The sequence below is a fragment of the Colius striatus genome, chromosome 26, assembly GCF_028858725.1.
Source record: "Colius striatus isolate bColStr4 chromosome 26, bColStr4.1.hap1, whole genome shotgun sequence".
Classification (NCBI taxonomy): Eukaryota; Metazoa; Chordata; class Aves; order Coliiformes; family Coliidae; genus Colius; species Colius striatus.
The window spans coordinates 550,556-569,038 of record NC_084784.1 but is presented as its reverse complement, the minus strand read 5'-3'; the positions used below and the strand labels follow the sequence as shown (position 1 = coordinate 569,038).

At 52.2% G+C, this 18,483-nt stretch overlaps 1 protein-coding gene across 1 annotated transcript; it reads left to right on the top strand.

Annotated features, from left to right (window-relative positions):
• Positions 1-12,713: 12,713 nt before the first annotated feature.
• On the top strand, positions 12,714-16,507 carry LOC133627871 (acrosin-like). The gene is made up of 6 exons (XM_062015295.1): positions 12,714-13,019; positions 14,275-14,375; positions 14,769-14,969; positions 15,205-15,473; positions 15,754-15,905; positions 16,157-16,507. Exons 1-6 carry the CDS (start codon positions 12,714-12,716, stop codon positions 16,505-16,507), a joined length of 1,380 nt encoding a protein of 459 aa, XP_061871279.1.
• The last annotated feature ends 1,976 nt before the right edge of the window (positions 16,508-18,483 follow it).

Below are 18,483 nucleotides of genomic sequence, written 5' to 3'. Positions count from 1 at the left end.
AGCCTCATCTTGAGGTCAACCGAAGAATCACCAGACAGCAACACTACCCATAGCCTTGGCCAGGCTCTGGAGGTAGAAGGGCTCAGCATGGAAATGGACTGGGAGGTGCAGAGTAGCCTCTCCTGTCAGCCCTGTCTACATTCTCTTCCCTGTCCTGAGAGTTTAGGGCATCCTTACCTTTGGAAGAGGATGGAAATTGAGGAGAAGTGGGCAGCAAATGAGAAATAGGTAGAAGCAAGCAGGAAGGCAAGTAGCCAAAGAAGGAGCTGAGTCCTCTCGAGGGCAGCTCAGCCCAACTGGCTCTGGCTGTCCCGCTGGGAGGCTTTATAGACTCTGGTCAGGTGAGGTCACAAACGCCGGCTGGGGTCTGGAAAAGTCCCTGTGTGACATCAGCAGCGCACAACTTTCTCCCTCTCCCTTGGTGACGGCCACAGCGCTGCCCCTCCCCTGGGATGGCCTCTGGAATAATTCCTGGCAATAATTTAGAACTTCAACTTCTACTAAAGGCACAGCACTGTTCACACTGTCAGGAAAAGTCTGACACTGAGCAGGGCTGCAGGGAGGAGGCAGCTGGGGAGCAAGAAATCCGCTTCACAGTGGCTCCCTGGGACACCAGCACAGAGGCTGGGACAGAGCAGAGACTGCGTGGGCAAGTCCTGTGAGCTCTTGCAGAAGGAGGGAGCTGCAGGGTACTGTGGAACTCACAAGCTGTATGTTTGTGATGCCAGGAAAGTGCCAACCAGGACTCAGCAGCCAATGTGACTGTCAAGTAGGGATTCTTTCTGGCAGTGCTGGGCACGCAGGGGATGGCTCCACCAAGTGTGTGCCCTGCTTAGAGCAAAACTTTCCACATGTCCCAGACTAGATCTGCATGTTCATTGCACTTTTGCATGAGTTCCCCTCATTGTCCTGCCTCAGTCTGCCCAGGCCACAGCTCCCTCAAACCTCTTTAGCATGGCCTCAGGAGCCATTGAGGATGAAGATCTGAGTCTTCCTCACAGTGTGTTTTTCACCTTTGTTTGGCCAAACCACAGGACAGACTTGAGCAGTTTCTGATTCATTTCCCTCACTCTGATTTGCCCAAGGTAAGTTCTTTTCTTGCCAGATAACAACAGGAGTGAGATGTGCTGCAGTGACGGCTTCTTGTGACTCTCCAAGATCAGCAATGTCCTGAAGCTTGTATTGCCACAAGGGACAAGTTCCTAAGGCCAATATTTCAGATACCAAACACTACAAATGTGTTCTTGCAGATTTCTGGCTGAATGACGCTTCTGTGCTCTGAGGCTTCTGTAACATCTGCAATCATTTGACACCTGGGCCAACAGCCTTTCATTGTCTGAAAAAACGCTGAGTTTTGGGTGAACTTTGCTCATTAGACTCTGATTTTATAATCAGTACCGAAACACAGCTCCATCCCAAAGCCCACACAGCTCCAAGGTACCACCAGCCCTCACTGAGCATGTGCTCTGCATTCTCCTTACCCCACACCTTTAAAAGCAAAGTGAGAGCATTACACAGCAATCCAGATGAAGGTCTCTGTGACCAGAGTCACTCCAGCCCCACTTTGAAGGGAAAGAGAGTGTAAAAATGGCTTAAGAAAGGGGGCTGTTGGGGAAGACACCATCGTGAATCCGTCAGGGAAGGTTCCATCTCAGGCTGCCTCTGACTCCTGGGAGCAGCCGACGGCTGCACCTCTCTGCACCTCTCTGCCCCCACAGGAACGCCTCTGGCTCAGAGCTGGTTGTGCCGAGGGCTGGCTGGGGAAGCTCAGAAATCCCTCTGCACAGTCGCTTCTCTGATCTCCTGCTGCACTATTCGCAGCCTCAACATCTGCACGAGCTTTGGCAGACACTGTGTCCATCCCCAGCAGCCCACCAGCACCTGGGGAACCTGTTGCTGCCAGCAACTGCACCGTGGGTTCAGCTGGGTGTCAGAGTCCCAGCGAAGCTGGGGAAGGGTCACGAGAACAGGTCTGATGAGGAGAGGCTCAGGGAGCTGGGGATGTTGAGCCCAGAGGAGGCTGACAGGAGACAGGATCACTCTCTACAGCTGCCTGAAGGGGGTTGTAGTGAGGTGGGGGTCGAGCTCTTCTCTCCTGTACTGAGTAACAGAACACGAGGAAATGGGTTTAAGCTGCGCCAGGGCAGGTTCAGATTGGACATCAGAAGAAGTTTGTCACTCACAGGGTTGTGAAGCACTGGGATGGGCTGCCCAGGGAGCTGGTGCAGTCCCCACCCCTGGAGATATTCACAAGTCGCGTAGATGAAGCGCTGAGGGATGTGGTTCAGCGATGGGCCTGGCAGTGTGAGGTGAGGGCTTGGACTCGGTCATCTGAGAGGCCTTTTCCAACCATAACAATTCCATGGTTCTATGACAGAGGTAGAAAAGCTGCAGCTGGGTTCTTCCTTGTGTGCCTCAGTGCCCACCCCATCTCTCTGGCCTGCGCCCTGCATTTGTTCATCTGGGCTGAGCAGACGAACTGCACACGACTGAGGGCAGCTCCCACACCTAAAGGGCTGGGAAGGTAGAACGTGGCTGGCTCAGTCCTCGCTCTGGAGCCAAGACCTCCTGGTTGGCATCCAAAACCACATTTTTAGCTTCCAAAGTGGTACTTTTGGGAACAATTCCTTATTTTCACCATCCAAAGCAAAAGGCTTTGCTTCCAAACCCTCCTTTTTAGCTTCCAATGCCTTATTTTGAGGCCTAGGCCACCATGCAAATCTTTCAAACCTCACTTGGTGACCCAAACTCTAATTCCCAAAGCCCGATTGTCAGATTCCAAACCTTGGGTTTAGATTTCAAATCATCCTCTTCTAGGTCCAAACCAGCACCTTTCTTTTCAAAAAGTCTCATTTTTGTGCTCAAACCCTCATTTCTTAGCTTCCAAACACTCAATTTTAACCTCAAAAGGCTCCTTTTGTGGCCCAGATGCTCATTTTGAGCTTCCAAAGCCTCTTTTTTGCCTTTTTCAACCTTATTGCTTGGAGCACAATCCTCCAGTTTCTGATTCCAAAGTCTCACTTTGTGGCCCAAGTTCTTCTTTTTAGCTTTAACCTGTTCCTTTTCAGCTTTCAATCCCTCATTCTTGGGTCTCCACCTCAGTTTTTAGCATCCAAGGCCTCGTTTTGGCTTTCTAACACACCTTGTGGAGCAAACCCCTTCCTTTTGAGCTGCCAAGGCCTCCCCTCGGAGGGCACAAGCAGGAGCTGGGCAGATGCTGCCTCTGCCTGTGGCTCAGGGGCTTTGCAGCACAGGGCGGGAAGGGCCAGAACCCGCCCTGAGGCGCTGCCGCCTCTGATTGGCTGCGGGGCTGTCACCGCCCTGCCTGGTCCCGCCCGCCCTGAGGCGCCGCCGCCTCTGATTGGCCGCCGCTCACACGTCAATCAGGGCTGAGCCCGCCTGCTGCGCTGCCATTGGCTGCCCCGGGGCTGGGCGCTGAGGGAGCCTCTGGCTCAGGCCGCAGCAGCTCTGGCCGGGATCTGTGTGTGTGAGTGCCCCACAGAGAGCACAGACACACTGAGGCACAGACAGTGCTGCTGGGCAGGGAAATGAGCCCTCAGTGCCCCACAGAGAGCACAGACACACTGAGGCACAGACAGTGCTGCTGGGCAGGGAAATGAGCCCTCAGTGCCCCACAGAGAGCACAGACACACTGAGGCACGGACAGTGCTGCTGGGCAGGGAAATGAGCCCTCAGTGCCCCACAGAGAGCACAGACACACTGAGGCACGGACAGTGCTGCTGGGCGGGGAAATGAGCCCTCAGTGCCCCACAGAGAGCACAGACACACTGAGGCACGGACAGTGCTGCTGGGCGGGGAAAGGAGCCCTCAGTGCCCCACAGAGAGCACAGACACACTGAGGCACGGACAGTGCTGCTGGGCGGGGAAAGGAGCCCTCAGTGCCCCACAGAGAGCACAGACACACTGAGGCACGGACAGTGCTGCTGGGCGGGGAAAGGAGCCCTCAGTGCCCCACAGAGAGCACAGACACACTGAGGCACGGACAGTGCTGCTGGGCGGGGAAAGGAGCCCTCAGTGCCCCACAGAGAGCACAGACACACTGAGGCACGGACAGTGCTGCTGGGCGGGGAAATGAGCCCTCAGTGCCCCACAGAGAGCACAGACACACTGAGGCACGGACAGTGCTGCTGGGCGGGGAAATGAGCCCTCAGTGCCCCACAGAGAGCACAGACACACTGAGGCACGGACAGTGCTGCTGGGCGGGGAAAGGAGCCCTCAGTGCCCCACAGAGAGCACAGACACACTGAGGCACGGACAGTGCTGCTGGGCGGGGAAAGGAGCCCTCAGTGCCCCACAGAGAGCACAGACACACTGAGGCACGGACAGTGCTGCTGGGCGGGGAAAGGAGCCCTCAGTGCCCCACAGAGAGCACAGACACACTGAGGCACGGACAGTGCTGCTGGGCGGGGAAATGAGCCCTCAGTGCCCCACAGAGAGCACAGACACACTGAGGCACAGACAGTGCTGCTGGGCGGGGAAATGAGCCCTCAGTGCCCCACAGAGAGCACAGACACACTGAGGCACGGACAGTGCTGCTGGGCGGGGAAATGAGCCCTCAGTGCCCCACAGAGAGCACAGACACACTGAGGCACGGACAGTGCTGCTGGGCGGGGAAAGGAGCCCTCAGTGCCCCACAGAGAGCACAGACACACTGAGGCACAGACAGTGCTGCTGGGCGGGGAAATGAGCCCTCAGTGCCCCACGGAGAGCACAGACACACTGAGGCACAGACAGTGCTGCTGGGCGGGGAAATGAGCCCTCAGTGCCCCACGGAGAGCACAGACACACTGAGGCACAGACAGTGCTGCTGGGCGGGGAAATGAGCCCTCAGTGCCCCACAGAGAGCACAGACACACTGAGGCACAGACAGTGCTGCTGGGCGGGGAAATGAGCTGTCAGTGCCCTTGGCTGGCCGTTGGGTGCTGAGAGCTTGAGCAAGGGCGAGACACGGAGTGTTGTGAGGGGGATCCCTCTGCTCTCAGCAGGGGCTGGGGCTGTGCAGGCTCACAGGGGACGGGCACAAAGGGGCAGCAACAGGGCGCTGGGCACCAGGCAGGGGCACAGCCCGGCTGCCCTGGCTCTGCTCTCACCCACAACCCGTCCTCTGGCCTCCCAGCCCTCGCTCAGTTCTCCCTGAGGGCAGCAGAAATGCTGAGGGCTCCTGTGCAAATCCATCCCTGCACAGACACTGCTCTCTCCTGCTACACTCAGTGCAACTGAACCCCCCTCAAAGTCCCATTTCTGCTCTGTCGCCAGTTGCTCTCAGAGATGCAGCGAGAGAACAGAACAGGGCAAGAGCAAGTCCTTGGGTGTCTGGTCTCTGCTGCACAAGTACCACAAAGATGAAGCCTGGACTACAGTTCTTCCTCGAACCATCAGCTATCAGGAGAGGAAGACAGCTTCAGCCAGTCGGTGCACCCCTGGTATTACATCTGGGCACCAGAGACAGGACTCCAGTTTGGCAGCAAGAAACAGCTGCATTAGCTTATGGCAAGATCCTCCCCAGAAATGTGACACAGAGATGCCAGGGCACACGACAGGCTACAGGAATGGCAGCCTTGGTGGTGACCTGCTGATCTGTGCTGATCCACCTGCTCATACACAAAGAGAAAGGGAACTGTCCTCAAGAAATAAAACCCCATCTGCCTGAGATCAATGTTATAACCATGGCTCACAGAAATGCCACCATGAAGTACTCGGGTCACTGGGCCAGTTCAAGGAACGCAGCATTTGCTCTGGCACACCACGCTGGGGACGGGGCTCAGGATGAGGAGGGAACCCCAAAACACCCAAAAGTCTTCAACACCCCCCAAGACTCTTCAAGGACTCAAAACAACCCAAAAGGCCTAAAAATGCCCCAACTCCCCTCTCCAAAGGCTCCCACATCCTCCCAGTTTATCCCTCAGTAGCCTCTTGTCCCTCCCAGTAGCTCCCAGAAGTCCCAAATCCCTCCCCAGGAACCCCCAGTTCACCCCTAGAGGCCCCCAGTAGCTCCCAGTGACTCCCAGATGTGAACATGAACTAATTCTCCTGTGTGGTTGATGTTCTTGTTGCATGCTGAAGAAAATTCTGTTAGGTAAGAAAACCACCTTGATCTTTTTTTTCTAAAATGTTGCTCTTAAACAGTATTTTACTGCCAGAAAAGGGTTTGTCTTTTCTTGATAGATTGTCAAAACAATCCCAGGATTGCCTTTCAAGGAAAATCCAGCAGTTCACACAGACAGGTATGGTACAGTATGTTACATATTTGAAACAAATGTGTAGCCAGATAATTAGGAGCTGTACTATGTTTCCAGTTACTCTTCTTAGACAGTTAAAAGGGCAGAGGGTAAGACAAGATGTGTGCACATGGTATTGGGGAAGGAGGCCATTAGAAGCTGCTGATACTTATCCAGACCACAGTAAAAATAGCAATTCTTTCTAAACAAGGCTGTGATGAGGCAGTACGTTTCTGCACACTCAGCATATTCAGTTGCCTTATTTTATTCTTAGTGTGATTTATAAAGTTTTCCAGCTGAATGAAATCTGACTGAGTTGATTTGTGCAAGGCTTTTGTTATGCTGCAAATCACTTGCTGCATATGTAAACAACCTGAGGAGTGGTTTTAATTCAAGTTTTAACTGTTGCAAAGATACATTGTTTCATGTTTTTGCAACTGTAAGAAACCTTTTTCCTGCAGTCCCATCTGATTTTCTTCTGAAGCTGGGGAACCCACCAATTGTCTTGGTTAAAAAAACCTTTGGGTTATTTTCAGATACCTAAAAACTAATAGTAAATTTTACATCCAAAATGGTACTTTTTGATTTCTTCTTTCATATTTGAGGGTTTTTGTTGGCACAGGTAATACATCAGAGATATTTTGTAGGTGAACTGTTTCGTGCCATTTTAGAAATATTGGTGATATTTATCGATTACACTTTCCTTTTGCATTTACATTGAATTTAATATTTGTATATTTCTCAGGCTTCAGCAGTGCTTAAATTCTGATCCTTTGAACACACATAGAACTGAAAATGAGCAACAGGTAATTCCAGGATATAACTTCCATTTAAACCTCTGCAAACGTGTGTCATATATGTGGAAGGTGTGGGTAGTGTTGAGGCTACAAGAGTGGTCATTGTGGAGGGACTCTGTGGAGGGACATCAGGGACTGAATCCAGCCACATCAGCAACAAGACCAGACCAAAGGTCAGCAAGCCAGCAAAGTTGGTGGTGCCTCTGTGAAAATATGAAGGGCAAAAAAAAATGCAGGGGAAGAGACAAAAGGAAAAAAAGCAAGAAACAGAGGCAATGGCCAAGTCAGGGGACAGTAGGAGTCTCAGCTCTGTTCTGTGTGACGTGTGTGTGAGTTGTACTTCATTTGTGTTTAGCATTTCTTTGGCTAATTCTTCTCAAAAAAAATAGTTTTTAAGTTGGGTGTAAGCTCAAACCCATCTACTAAGTATTGCCTTTGTCATCTATTTCATATGGTTTCAGAGTTTTCAAAATCTTGAAGAAGGAAACTTTGTCTTTCTTGGCAAGAAAATGAAGCCACCATCAATTCTGGAAACAGCACCACTTCTTGAAGATCTGGGAAGGGTAATGCTAATGTAATACATTACATTTAGTATTTTTAAGACTAGTATCAGACCTTAACTTTCAGATACTAAATACTATAGTAGCTAATTTTGATTGAGGAATGTGTAGGAGGTTGTTCATACGGTTGAGTAAATTATGCTTCAGAGAGACTGTAGAATTGTACAGTTTCATCTGATCTATCAACCACTGCTACAAATGATGGCATTTGAGTTGGATGTAAGAATTTAACTCCTCATCCCAGAAGAACTCTTATCATATTGTGTGTTAAGGAAATGTATTATGCAGTGGGTCAAAGGCTTTTAAATTGCTCAGTGCTTTGTGTTGCCTTGTTGGTGTTTCAAGCACACGATTTTCAGGTAGAACTCTTTATTTCTCTTTCTGTAGGAACTTACTCAGAAAAAATGTTTAGGCCCTAACTCCACTGAATCTTACTGTTGGCCACCAATAGCTCAAGGATGTGATGTAGTTGCCATCTCATATCAGGGAAATAATCCTTTCTTGTATATTCCACCAATTCTTACACTTTTGCAGTCGAGCAGTTGCTACAAACCTTGAGAAACAGGAGTGGAGGATGTGTATATTAGAGTACTGCAGGTTTTGTGTTCTAAGGTGCAAATGTCAATGAATGATCCAAAAGGTAGTGCATGTTGAGAATGGGTGCATCTGATGTAATCTTAGAGTATCTTCATGATGCTTCCCAGGTTATTTAGGCCATCTGCTTAGACATTGACAGAGATGGACTGCATGAGTGTGGGAGTCTGTAACTTATTTATCAAGTAATATCTAACAAGTGGTTAATGTCATATCACTTTGATACTCGATGAAGCTTGATTTTGAAGGGGCTGTTACATAGTGAAATGGAAATGTCTGGTTTGATTTTTAAAACATTGTCATTCATTTTCTAATGCATTAGATCACAGAAACATAGACTCACTGAGGCTGTAAGGGACCCCTGAAAATGGCTCACACAGCTCCAAGTAAGACAAGATGTTTCTGCTTCTATGAAACTTTTGGACCTTTTACTGAATATTTGTGTCTAAACTCCTTTACCAAGAGCACCTGTTCTTTTCTTTGCTTCTGTCCGTTCCAAGTTCAATTTGATTCCACACGGTATTCAGGTAATACCGTTGGATAATTTACTGTGGTGGTGTCTGACCCCTGGAACAGGTTTCTCAGAGACTGTAGATTCTCTGTCCTTGGAAATAAGCAGAAGCAACCAGCATGTGGTCCTGGGCACATGATTCTAGGTGTCCCTGCTTGAGCAGGGAGTTTGGATGAAATTATCTCCAGAGGGCCATTCCAGCCACAGACATTCTGTGGTAAACTGAGATAACTTCTCATGGCAATAATCTCAGGCATGGGATGAAATTGTTTCAATTATTGGTTTTCTCAGAGTCAACTCTTCAGGTTTTCCTGAAATGAAAATATTACAGCCAGTGCCATGTTTGTATTGTTCTGTCAGTTCCCTGGCCTGTAATAAAGGCACTGGCAAATATTCTTCTGGGTAAGACTGACTAGAAGGTAACAGCCCTCCATGCAGTGAGTGTTTCCTCTCAGCATTCTCCTATTCTCCCAAAACTTTGTTGGTAGGAGGTTGACTTAGAGATGGGTTTTGCTTAAAGAGTTGGTTATTTTTTAATTGTCTGGACAAGTTCATCAGAAAGGCCACCCCTCCATCTCAGGATCGTGACGTGCCTCTTGTGGCTGCTTGGTCCTGTCCAAGAGTACAGTTAGTTAGTGTTTTGGAATGTGTGATGCTGTTTTCCATCTGAGCATTCAGTCAATTTCAGATGAAAAATAAAGTGGAAACGGGGAATTACTGCAAGTAATTCTCTTTAACAGCTTCCTTTTCTATATGGCACATCTCAGCCTTTTTCTGATTGCTCTGCTTTTGTTCTTGTTTAGAGTTTTTCTAACTGTGTCCCCCCAGCAGTTTTCTTCTTCTATTTTGGTCTAGGAAGTTATTCTGTGTGGTGTGTATTTCAGCTGTAACTTGTGTAATCAGGGCTCAGATTGTTTACTTGGTTGCTCTCTTGGTTGTGTTACATGGAGTTGACTACGAGTTCCTTACGACACTATTATGATGAAAAAGATGGCAATATCTGGAGAAGAATTAAACATGGGAACGTGCCTGTTGGGACATTGGGAGAAAACCAATTCCTTACAGGTATAAATAAATGGATACATGTTTAATGTTTTACTTAGAGCAGCTTAGAGTTAGAGAGAGACTACTGATGAGTTGATGATAAAAATATGGAGCCCAAATTCAAACTGTGTCACCTTGTATTGTGATCTTTGGCTTTTTTGAATGCTTACCACTAGGTGCATCGCACCAGGCAGTACAGCAGAGCATATTCGTAGAATCGTAGATTGATGGGGTTTGGAAGGGACGTTCAGAGCTCATCCAGTCCAACCCCCCTGCAGAAGCAGGTCCACCTAGATCAGGTTGCATAGGAACATGTCCAGGAGAGTCCTGAAGACCTCCAAGGAAGGAGCCTCCACAACCCCTCTGGGCAGCCTGTGCCAGGGCTCCCTCACCTGAACAGGGAAATAGCTTTTTCGTATGTTTAAGTGGAACTGTTTGTGTTCCAGCTTCATCCCATCACCCCTTGTCCTGTTGCTGGCTACTATAGAAAAAAGGGATGTCCCAGCCTCCTGACACCCACCCTTGAGATATTTGTAAATATTAAGAAGATTCCCCCCCAGTCTCCTCTTTTCTAGACTAAACTCTAACTAGACTAAATTCATATTGTAATGAAAAAGAATATAACAAAAAGAAGGAAACCCAAGAAAGACAAGTGCAGGTGCTCAAAGCAGTTGCTCACTACCCGCTGACTGATGCCCAAGCTGCAGTCTGTCCTTCCCGGCACAGCATCCTACAGTATGGAGTAGCCCTTTGGCTAGTTCAGATCGGCTGTCCTCCCTTCCAGCTTGTTGTGCATTCCCTTGCTGGCACAGCAGGCTAAACTGGAAAAGACTTAACTTAAGAAAAGTGCTACTGAGCAACAACTAAACCATCATTGTGTTATCAACATCATTCTCAAACAAAATCCAAAACACAACCTTGTACCAGCTACTAGGGAGGAATTTAACTATCCCAGACAAAACCAGGACACCTTGTCAACTTTCAGAACTGAGGAAATATCCAGTGTAGTGGAAGCACACGTCTCACTGGGGTTTGTCTCTGGATCCTAGCACCCTTGATTTAAAGTGCTTATGAGCCAGACATCTGTAGGTGTTTTGTTCCGGCCTCTGATGAGTGGCACCTTGTTCAGGAGGTTTTTTAGACAATTTTCAGTTTGACAATCTGTCCTTGGAAATATCATTTCAATGTCTGTGACCAAGGGTTTGTTTACTAATATTTACAAGGAAGAGAGAAATCTCAACTGTGCTCTTTCAAAGAGTAAGTGTTGTTTCATACACAAAAAAGGTCCCTGGAGTACCAGCATGGGCCTCGCCGGGTTGTCTCAGAGCTGGGCAAGTTAGTTAAAGCTGTTGTTTCTGTGATGCCAAACGTATTTAAACCATTTCTTTAAAAATTGTCTCTTTGGTGTTCAGAAGCATGAAGGAGGATGTAGCTGGTGCAGAGAATGTGTCCAGTCCCAAGGAAGTGTTAATACAAGAAAATTCTACTGAGAACTCTGATTCTTCTACAATTACTTCTGGGAATTATCCATGTGGCAAACGTTTTCATGAGTCTAAAAACTCCAAAACATGAAAGGTGCTAAAATGTCAACCTAGAGGTGATTTTAGCAAAGGCAGACTTCTCTTGAGTATACAGAATAGCACCATATAGCTCATGTTTACAGTAAGCCACAAACACCTTATGATTAGCACCCTGGACATGTTGCCAGAGGAAGCCACCTTAATGTAAATTTTTGTCAGCTAAATCATCTCTAGCTCACATATAGTGCAGCCAAGTCCCCAGACAGCTGAGAGTCTTTGCAGCTGTCCTTTTCCTTCACGTTCCTCAAAGATGGTATCACAGCCAGAACAAGAGTCTAAGGGTGGGTTTTTCATTGGAGCTTCTGATCCCTTGGGCTCTGCAGTTTCTTTTTACCAGAACTCATGTATATTAGTGATTTCCTGCGAGCTGCTGTTGGACATCTGCTGCCTCAGGGCATGGGGCAGTTCTGGGCTTCTGGGTTCTGTTTCCACAGAGCGCTGGTGGAAAGAGGATTTGCTCAGTGGCTGGACTACCAGCCGTGTCCCGGATGGCTCCGCAAGTCTCTACAGAGGCAGACAGGAGCAAATCCTGCCAAGCCCAGCTGCAGTTGATGTTTTTCTGTATCTAGCAACCCTGTAAATATCCTCCAGAATAAAGTCAGATATTGTCCAAAAACACCTCTGGAAGCCAAGGGAGCTTTAGAAAAGCTTTTCCACCCCAGCATGTCCCGTGTGAAGTTGTGGCTGCCGTTGCATCAGTTGCAGATACAGCAGAGGAGAAGTCTGCCCCCCACTGTGATGTATTGATGGCCTCTCTAAAACACACTGTGGAGAATGCTGTTCAGCGGGAATTAAGACTACTGAATGCACCAGCCTAATTGGCCTTGCTGTTGGTAAAGCAGTTCACTAGCCCCAACCCTGTGAGCTACAGGGGAAGCTTCTGGAAACTCTTTGTGTTTAAAGAAGCCACCCCTGTACCTCTCCCCCTACCAAAAAACCTGGCCCAGGCAAAACTACTCTAAACCCCAACGGAAGGAGTTCAGAGGGCAGCAGGACAGAAAGAGGTGAGGGTAGGACACGGTCAACCAAACCCAGTGTGAAGAGGAGCAAAGAGCTGAGCCCACCATGTGAACCCAAGGAGCAGACAGCGCTGACCAAGAGCCCCCTCCCACTGACGGCCCTCACGGGGCCTCCTTTAGGGAATCCAAAGCCCTTTATACCACTAAAAAACACCCGATTCAGATGACAACCCGTGGGGCTCCCAACTCTGCACCACAGCTCTGCGTTTGCTCCTCCCAGAGGTGCTCACACCACCCGTGAGGGAGAAGCGGCAGAGACACGGAGCCAAAGTGGCAACGTCCCGCCCCAGAAGGAAGCCAGGCCAGAGGCAGCCGCCCCACAGCCCCGTGGCTCCCTCCTGAGCTGCAGCCACCGTCCCCTGCGCAGAGATGGCTCCAGCAGCAAGGCCCAAGTCAGCAGCAGGAGAGAGGGACCCGGCCCTGCCGCAGCAATTCCTGACCCGGGAGGGCTCCGGGAGCCCTTCGAGCTGCTGTCACCCCTCTCTGGGGCTGGACTCGCTCCCCTCTTCCCGGGGGGGGTTGGAGCAGGACACGAAGTTTTGGGGTGACCGAACGACCCCCGCGAGCGCGAGCGACAGCGCCAGCAGGGCACGAGCGCGGGCTCCCGCGGGGCACGCTGGGAAGCCGAGGCCCTGCCCCCTCCGCCGCACGGCGCCGCACGGCAGGACCAGGACGGTCAGTTGAACTTCTGCTGTTAACCACCCAAGTGGCTTCTGCTACATTTTTATCCCACTGCTCCCATGCCCCATTGCCCAGTGCTCTGCACAGAGAATCATGGAATCACAGCATGGTGGGGTTTGGAAGGGACCTTTAGAGCTCATCCAGTCCAACCCCCCTGCAGAAGCAGCTCCCACCTAGATCAGGTCACACAGGAACGTGTCCAGGCGGGTCTTGATGACCTCCCAGCACGGGGCATCCACACGGTCCCTGGGCAGCCTGAGCCAGGGCTCCCTCACCTCACTGTAATATAGTTTTCTCGTATGTCTCAATGGAACTTTTTGTGTTCCAGCTTCATCCCATCACCCCTTGTCCTGTTACTATCTACTATAGAAAAGAGGGATGTCCCAGCCTTCTGACACCCACCCTTTAGATATTTATAAATGTTAATAAGGTCTCCCCTCAGTCTCCTCTTCTCCAGACTAAACAGCCCCAGGTCCCACAGCCTTTCCTCATATGAAAGATGTTCCATTCCCCTGATCATCTTGGTGGCCCTGCACTGGCCTCTCTCCAGCTGTTCTCTGTCCCTCTTAAGCTGAGGAGCCCAGAACTGGACACAGGACTCCAGATGAGGCCTCACCAGGGAAGAGTAGAGAGGGAGAAGAACCTTGACCTGCTGCCCACACTCTCCTTGGTGCATCCCAGGATGCTTTTTCTTCACCTTCAAGGTGGAGTTTGAGTGACTTTAGTCACATAAACACACAATAACCTCCAAAGCTTATTAGGATTGGTGTAAAATTCTCTTGCCTTGCATTTAAAGCTGTGAGTTACAAAGAATTCAGGGCACAGGCTCAAGGAGTGGTGGCACCTCAGAGGCCGGTGGCCTTCAGGACAGAGGTGTATTTTGGTATTATAATGACATTATCATGAGCAAAGTGCACCCAAAGGGCAGGTTTGACAGACCTTTGGCTCAGGGTACTAAAATGCTGCTTATCAGCTCTAGAGGAGCATCTCCTTCCCATGTATCGTCGCAGAGTCTGACCACAGAGCCTCCCCTCTGCTCCACACTCCATGGAGTATTTGCAGGGAATTACTGTGTTGTGGATTCCTCACTGACCAGCAGCAGCTGTATCCACCCTGTGAGCCTTCTTCATTTTATCCCTTTCCTTAACTGGTGAGCAATGCTGATGTTTAATGTGTGCTTTAATACCAGTTTCAATGTAAGTTTTCATTTCCAGGGCACTTCAGTAATCATGCCACACCCCCCCTTTAGCTGGACTCCCCCTTGGTGCCCCACACGGAATCCCCCACGCCCAGCATCCGTAACCAGCGGCTCTGTGACATCAGCCCCGGGGCCGAGGTGCTGTGGGCAGCGTGAGCACTGCAGGCACAGCATCGGCCCCGCTGTTGGTGGTCACCAGCACTTTCTGGCCACGTGCTACTAGACATGATGAAGCTCCTGCTCATCCTCACCCTGCTGGCTCTGTACTGCAGGCCTGCAAGCGGCTCATGGGAAGGCTGTGGGTAAGTGGCTCTAGGAGGGAGCTTGGGCAGCCCTTACAGCGTCCACTGGTGCCCCGTGGCCAAGCCACAGCTCCCCAAAGCCCACGGTGAGGGAGCCAGGCTACGGGGCTAAGGCAGGAGCCAGGGCTAAGGGCTCCCTGCCCCGCTGTCCACGCAGCACCCGGTGTGGAGGGCAGACGGCTGCCCTGCAGCCCGAGCAGCAGCGAGCCCTGGAGCAGGACACTCGTGACTTTCTGCTTCCAGGGCGAGCTGCGGGCGCCAGCTCAAGGCTTCTTCCTCTGGGCTGTTGCGCGTCGTGGGTGGCACAAATGCGGCTCCGGGGACCTGGCCCTGGATCGTCAGCCTCCAGCGCCCCTGGGGAAAACGCACCAAGCATTTCTGTGGAGGGTCCCTCATCAACCCACAGTGGGTGCTCACGGCAGCCCACTGCTTTGACAAGTTCAGGTGAGGAGGAGCAGGGAAGGGGCATCCCTACACCACTGCTGCCGCTCCCGTCCCGTTCCCACGCAGCAGCCAGCGCCGGGGCACTGCCCAGCCCAGCACAGAGCCGTGCTCGGCACACGCTGGGCTGGTGCTGCTGCTCGCCAGCGGCCTGGGGCTGGCCATTCCTGGAGCCCTTGGTGAGCAGGAGGCAGACAAGTGCTCCCTCTGAGCCCTCTGCTCTCCATCTGCCCTCCAGGAAAATCGCCAAGTGGCGCGTGGTGATCGGGACCACAAAGTTGTCTCAGCTGGGCCCCGAGGCCCAAGTGCGACGCATCAAGCGGCTGCTGCGTCACGAGGCCTACTGGCAGGCCACAGCTGAGAATGACATTGCTGTGCTGGAACTGGACCAGCCCATCCAGTGCAATGAGCACGTCCAGCTGGCCTGTTTGCCTCAACCCGATGACGTGAAGCTGTCGGAGCTGAAAAACTGCCAGGTGGCTGGTTGGGGATCCACAGTTGCACGATGTGAGTTCCCCTTGTAAAAGCATTTGTGTCCCGAGGCCTGGCACGCTGGGGAGACGGGTTGGGCGTGAGGAGAGCCAAGGCGAGAGCCACAGTCAGGCTGTGGGGACATCAGGCTGCAGACGGGGGTCTGAGCCACTGTCCAAAGCCAGACTGAAGGGAAAGACGTGTCTGGTGTGTCTATGGGTAGGTGCAAAGCCGAGGCCCAGGGAAGGGCTTTGCCAGACAGGGGAGGGCAAGTGGCCCAGAGCTGCTGGGGGCTAATTCCTTGCTGTGCTCACAGCCACAGAACCAGAAATATCCGATGTGCTGCAGGAGGCCAAGGTTCACCTCATCGATACCAAGCTCTGTAACAGCAGCCAGTGGTACACAGGGGCTGTGCACAGCTACAACCTGTGTGCCGGGTACCCACAGGGTGGTATCGACACCTGCCAGGTAGGAGCAGCTACGAGTCACCCCCTGCAGCACCCACAGCCCTGTCCCAACACTGCTGGGGCTTCCCTCCCCTTCCCCATCATCATCTCCTTGCCCAGGGCCCCTTGCCTTGTCCCACACACCCATCCCGTGTAAGTGGCAGCCCTTAGGTCCAGAGCCCAGTGCTAGAACCTCTGTCTTCCACACATCCAGGATCCCTGTGCTGACAGCAGCCACCCAACACTCCCTTCCTCCTCTCTGCTCTGCTGTAGGGTGACAGTGGTGGTCCCCTCGCCTGCCAAGACAGCCACGCTGACTACTACTGGGTCGTTGGACTGACCAGCTGGGGGAAAGGCTGTGCAAGAGAAAAACAGCCTGGCATCTACACCAGCACTCGGCACTTTTATAACTGGATCCTGGAGCACATGGGGTGGCACCAAGAAGAGGCAGCAGCTCCTCCACTGTCACAGCCTGTGTCCACCTCAGCCCCCTCTCAGACACCAAGGCCAGGTGCAACACAACCAGGCAGCTCCACGTCCTGTGCCTTTGCATGCCGGAAGGCGTTGAAGTTCCTCAGTTTGCTGCGGGGGCTCCTGCGGTTCCTGATGGGAAGAGGGGCTTGAGCAGCAGCGTGGCCAGGACCCAGCGCAGGCTGCGCTGTGCCACCACCATTTCCCCCTGGGGCACTGCCCGCTGCTCCAAGGGCAGCCCCTGTGTCCCACACCTGCTCTGTCCTCCCCACGCTCCTCTCAGCACACACAAAGGCTGAAGGAGACTTAGTGTAGTCAATAAAGCTGCCTGTTTGCACAGCACGTTGTGCCTCAGTCCATTGCTCAGTCCCTGTGGAGCTGGGCTCATTTACAGCTGCATTAAAGTTGGTGTGTTGGAATCACAAGAAATTTTAGCAGCAACCTGTCATCAGCACAAAAGAGACACAGAACTTGTGGAGAGTGGCCAGCGCAGGGCCACCAAGATGCTCAGGGGACTGGAACATCTTCCATACGAGGAAAGGCTGCGGGAACTGGGGCTGTTTAGTCTGGAGGAGACTGAGGGGAGAGCTCATTAACATTTACAAATACCTCACTGCTGGGTGTCAGGAGGTCGGGACATCCCTTTTCCTATGGTACGTAGCAACAGGACAAGCTGCTGCTGCTCGGGGCTGGTTTGTTCTCCCCCAGCACTGCCAGGTCCCTCTCCTGGAGCTGCTCTCCAGCAGCTCAGCCCCAGCCTGGGCTGGTGCTGGGCTCGTTCCTGCCCAGCTGCACCACTCTGCCCTTGCTGCCCCTCAGCAGGTTCCTCTGTGCCCAGCTCTCCGTGCCGGGCAGCTCAGGCTCTGGGCACTCAGCCAGTGCTCCCAGTTTGGTGCCAGCAGGGAACTCGCTGAGGGTCCCTCTGTGCCCTCCCCCAGCTCCCTGACGGAGCTGTTGAACCAGAGCGGCCCCAGCGCCCATCCCTGCGGAACTCCGCTGCCCACAGGCCGCACACTGGGCTCTGTGCCGCTGAGCACTGTGAATCTTCTCTTTCCAGGGCGAGAATCCTTTCACAGAGACCCCGAGGACAAAGAGGAGCCCGAGGGAGGAGGAGGAGGAGCCGGCACGCGAGCAGGGCACGAGCGCGGGCTCCGCGCGGGGCACGCTGGGAACCCGAGGTCCCCCCCCTCCGCCGCACGGCGCCTCCTGCCAGGCGCCGCCGCACAACTACAACTCCCGGCAGGCACCGCGGCTCCCGCCCGCAGCTTTGGCCGGCAGCGAGGCGCTGGGGGTGATGGGAAATGGAGGCTGCGGGGCGCCAACGAGCCTCCACACCTCGTTCTTCATCAGCTCAGCCTGTTCCTGCCGCGGTACTTCCTACAACACACAGCTCACATCACACGTTACTTGTCCACAAGGTTCAGTCTCCTCGAGGCACACATCGAGTCTCCCCATCCTTTCTCATCACCCACCAAGCACAGCCAGGCTCCTGGGCACAGACCATCCCACCAGTGGCTTTGCCCTTTCCCATGGGAGCTGCAGCCCATCCTGCCTTCCCCAGCCACTGCCCTGGCTGCACTCCAGGGACCTCTTCTCCTCCCACAGCGTGCAGGGGTTTTGTTTGGGCAGGACCAGGACGGTCAGTGGAAGCTCTGCTGTCAACCACCCAAGTGCAGAAGCAGCTCCCACCTAGATCAGGTCACACAGGAACGTGTCCAGGCGGGTCTTGATGCCCTCCCAGCACGGGGCATCCACACCGTCCCTGGGCAGCCTGAGCCAGGGCTCCCTCACTGAAACACTGGAAGAGTTTTTTCCTATGTTGAAATGGAACTTTTTGTGTTCCAGCTTGCTCCCATCACCCCTTGTCCTGTTGCTAGATACCATGGGAAAAAGTGCTGCCCCAGCGTCCTGACACCCACCATTGAGACAGTTGTCAATATTCATAAGATCTCTCCTCAGTCTCCTCTTCTCCAGACTAAACAGCCCCAGGTCCCGCAGCCTCTCCTCATATGAAAGATGCTCCAGTCCCCTTGTTAGCATTACTGTATATGGAAAGTTAGAAGTAGTTAGGCTAAGGTCTGTATCGAGGCCTAGTGAGCAGTGTGGGATGTTGATGTAACCTAGCAGTC

What these genes read in the sequence shown, in the direction of transcription:
- LOC133627871 (XM_062015295.1), top strand. Translation starts at nt 12,714, where the DNA reads ATGGCTCCAGCAGCAAGGCCCAAGTCAGCAGCAGGAGAGAGGGACCCG. An exon ending in CACTGCTTTGACAAGTTCAG is followed by an intron (nt 14,970 to 15,204) that starts GTGAGGAGGAGC and finishes TCTGCCCTCCAG; the next exon opens with GAAAATCGCCAAGTGGCGCG. An exon ending in GTGGTATCGACACCTGCCAG is followed by an intron (nt 15,906 to 16,156) that starts GTAGGAGCAGCT and finishes GCTCTGCTGTAG; the next exon opens with GGTGACAGTGGTGGTCCCCT.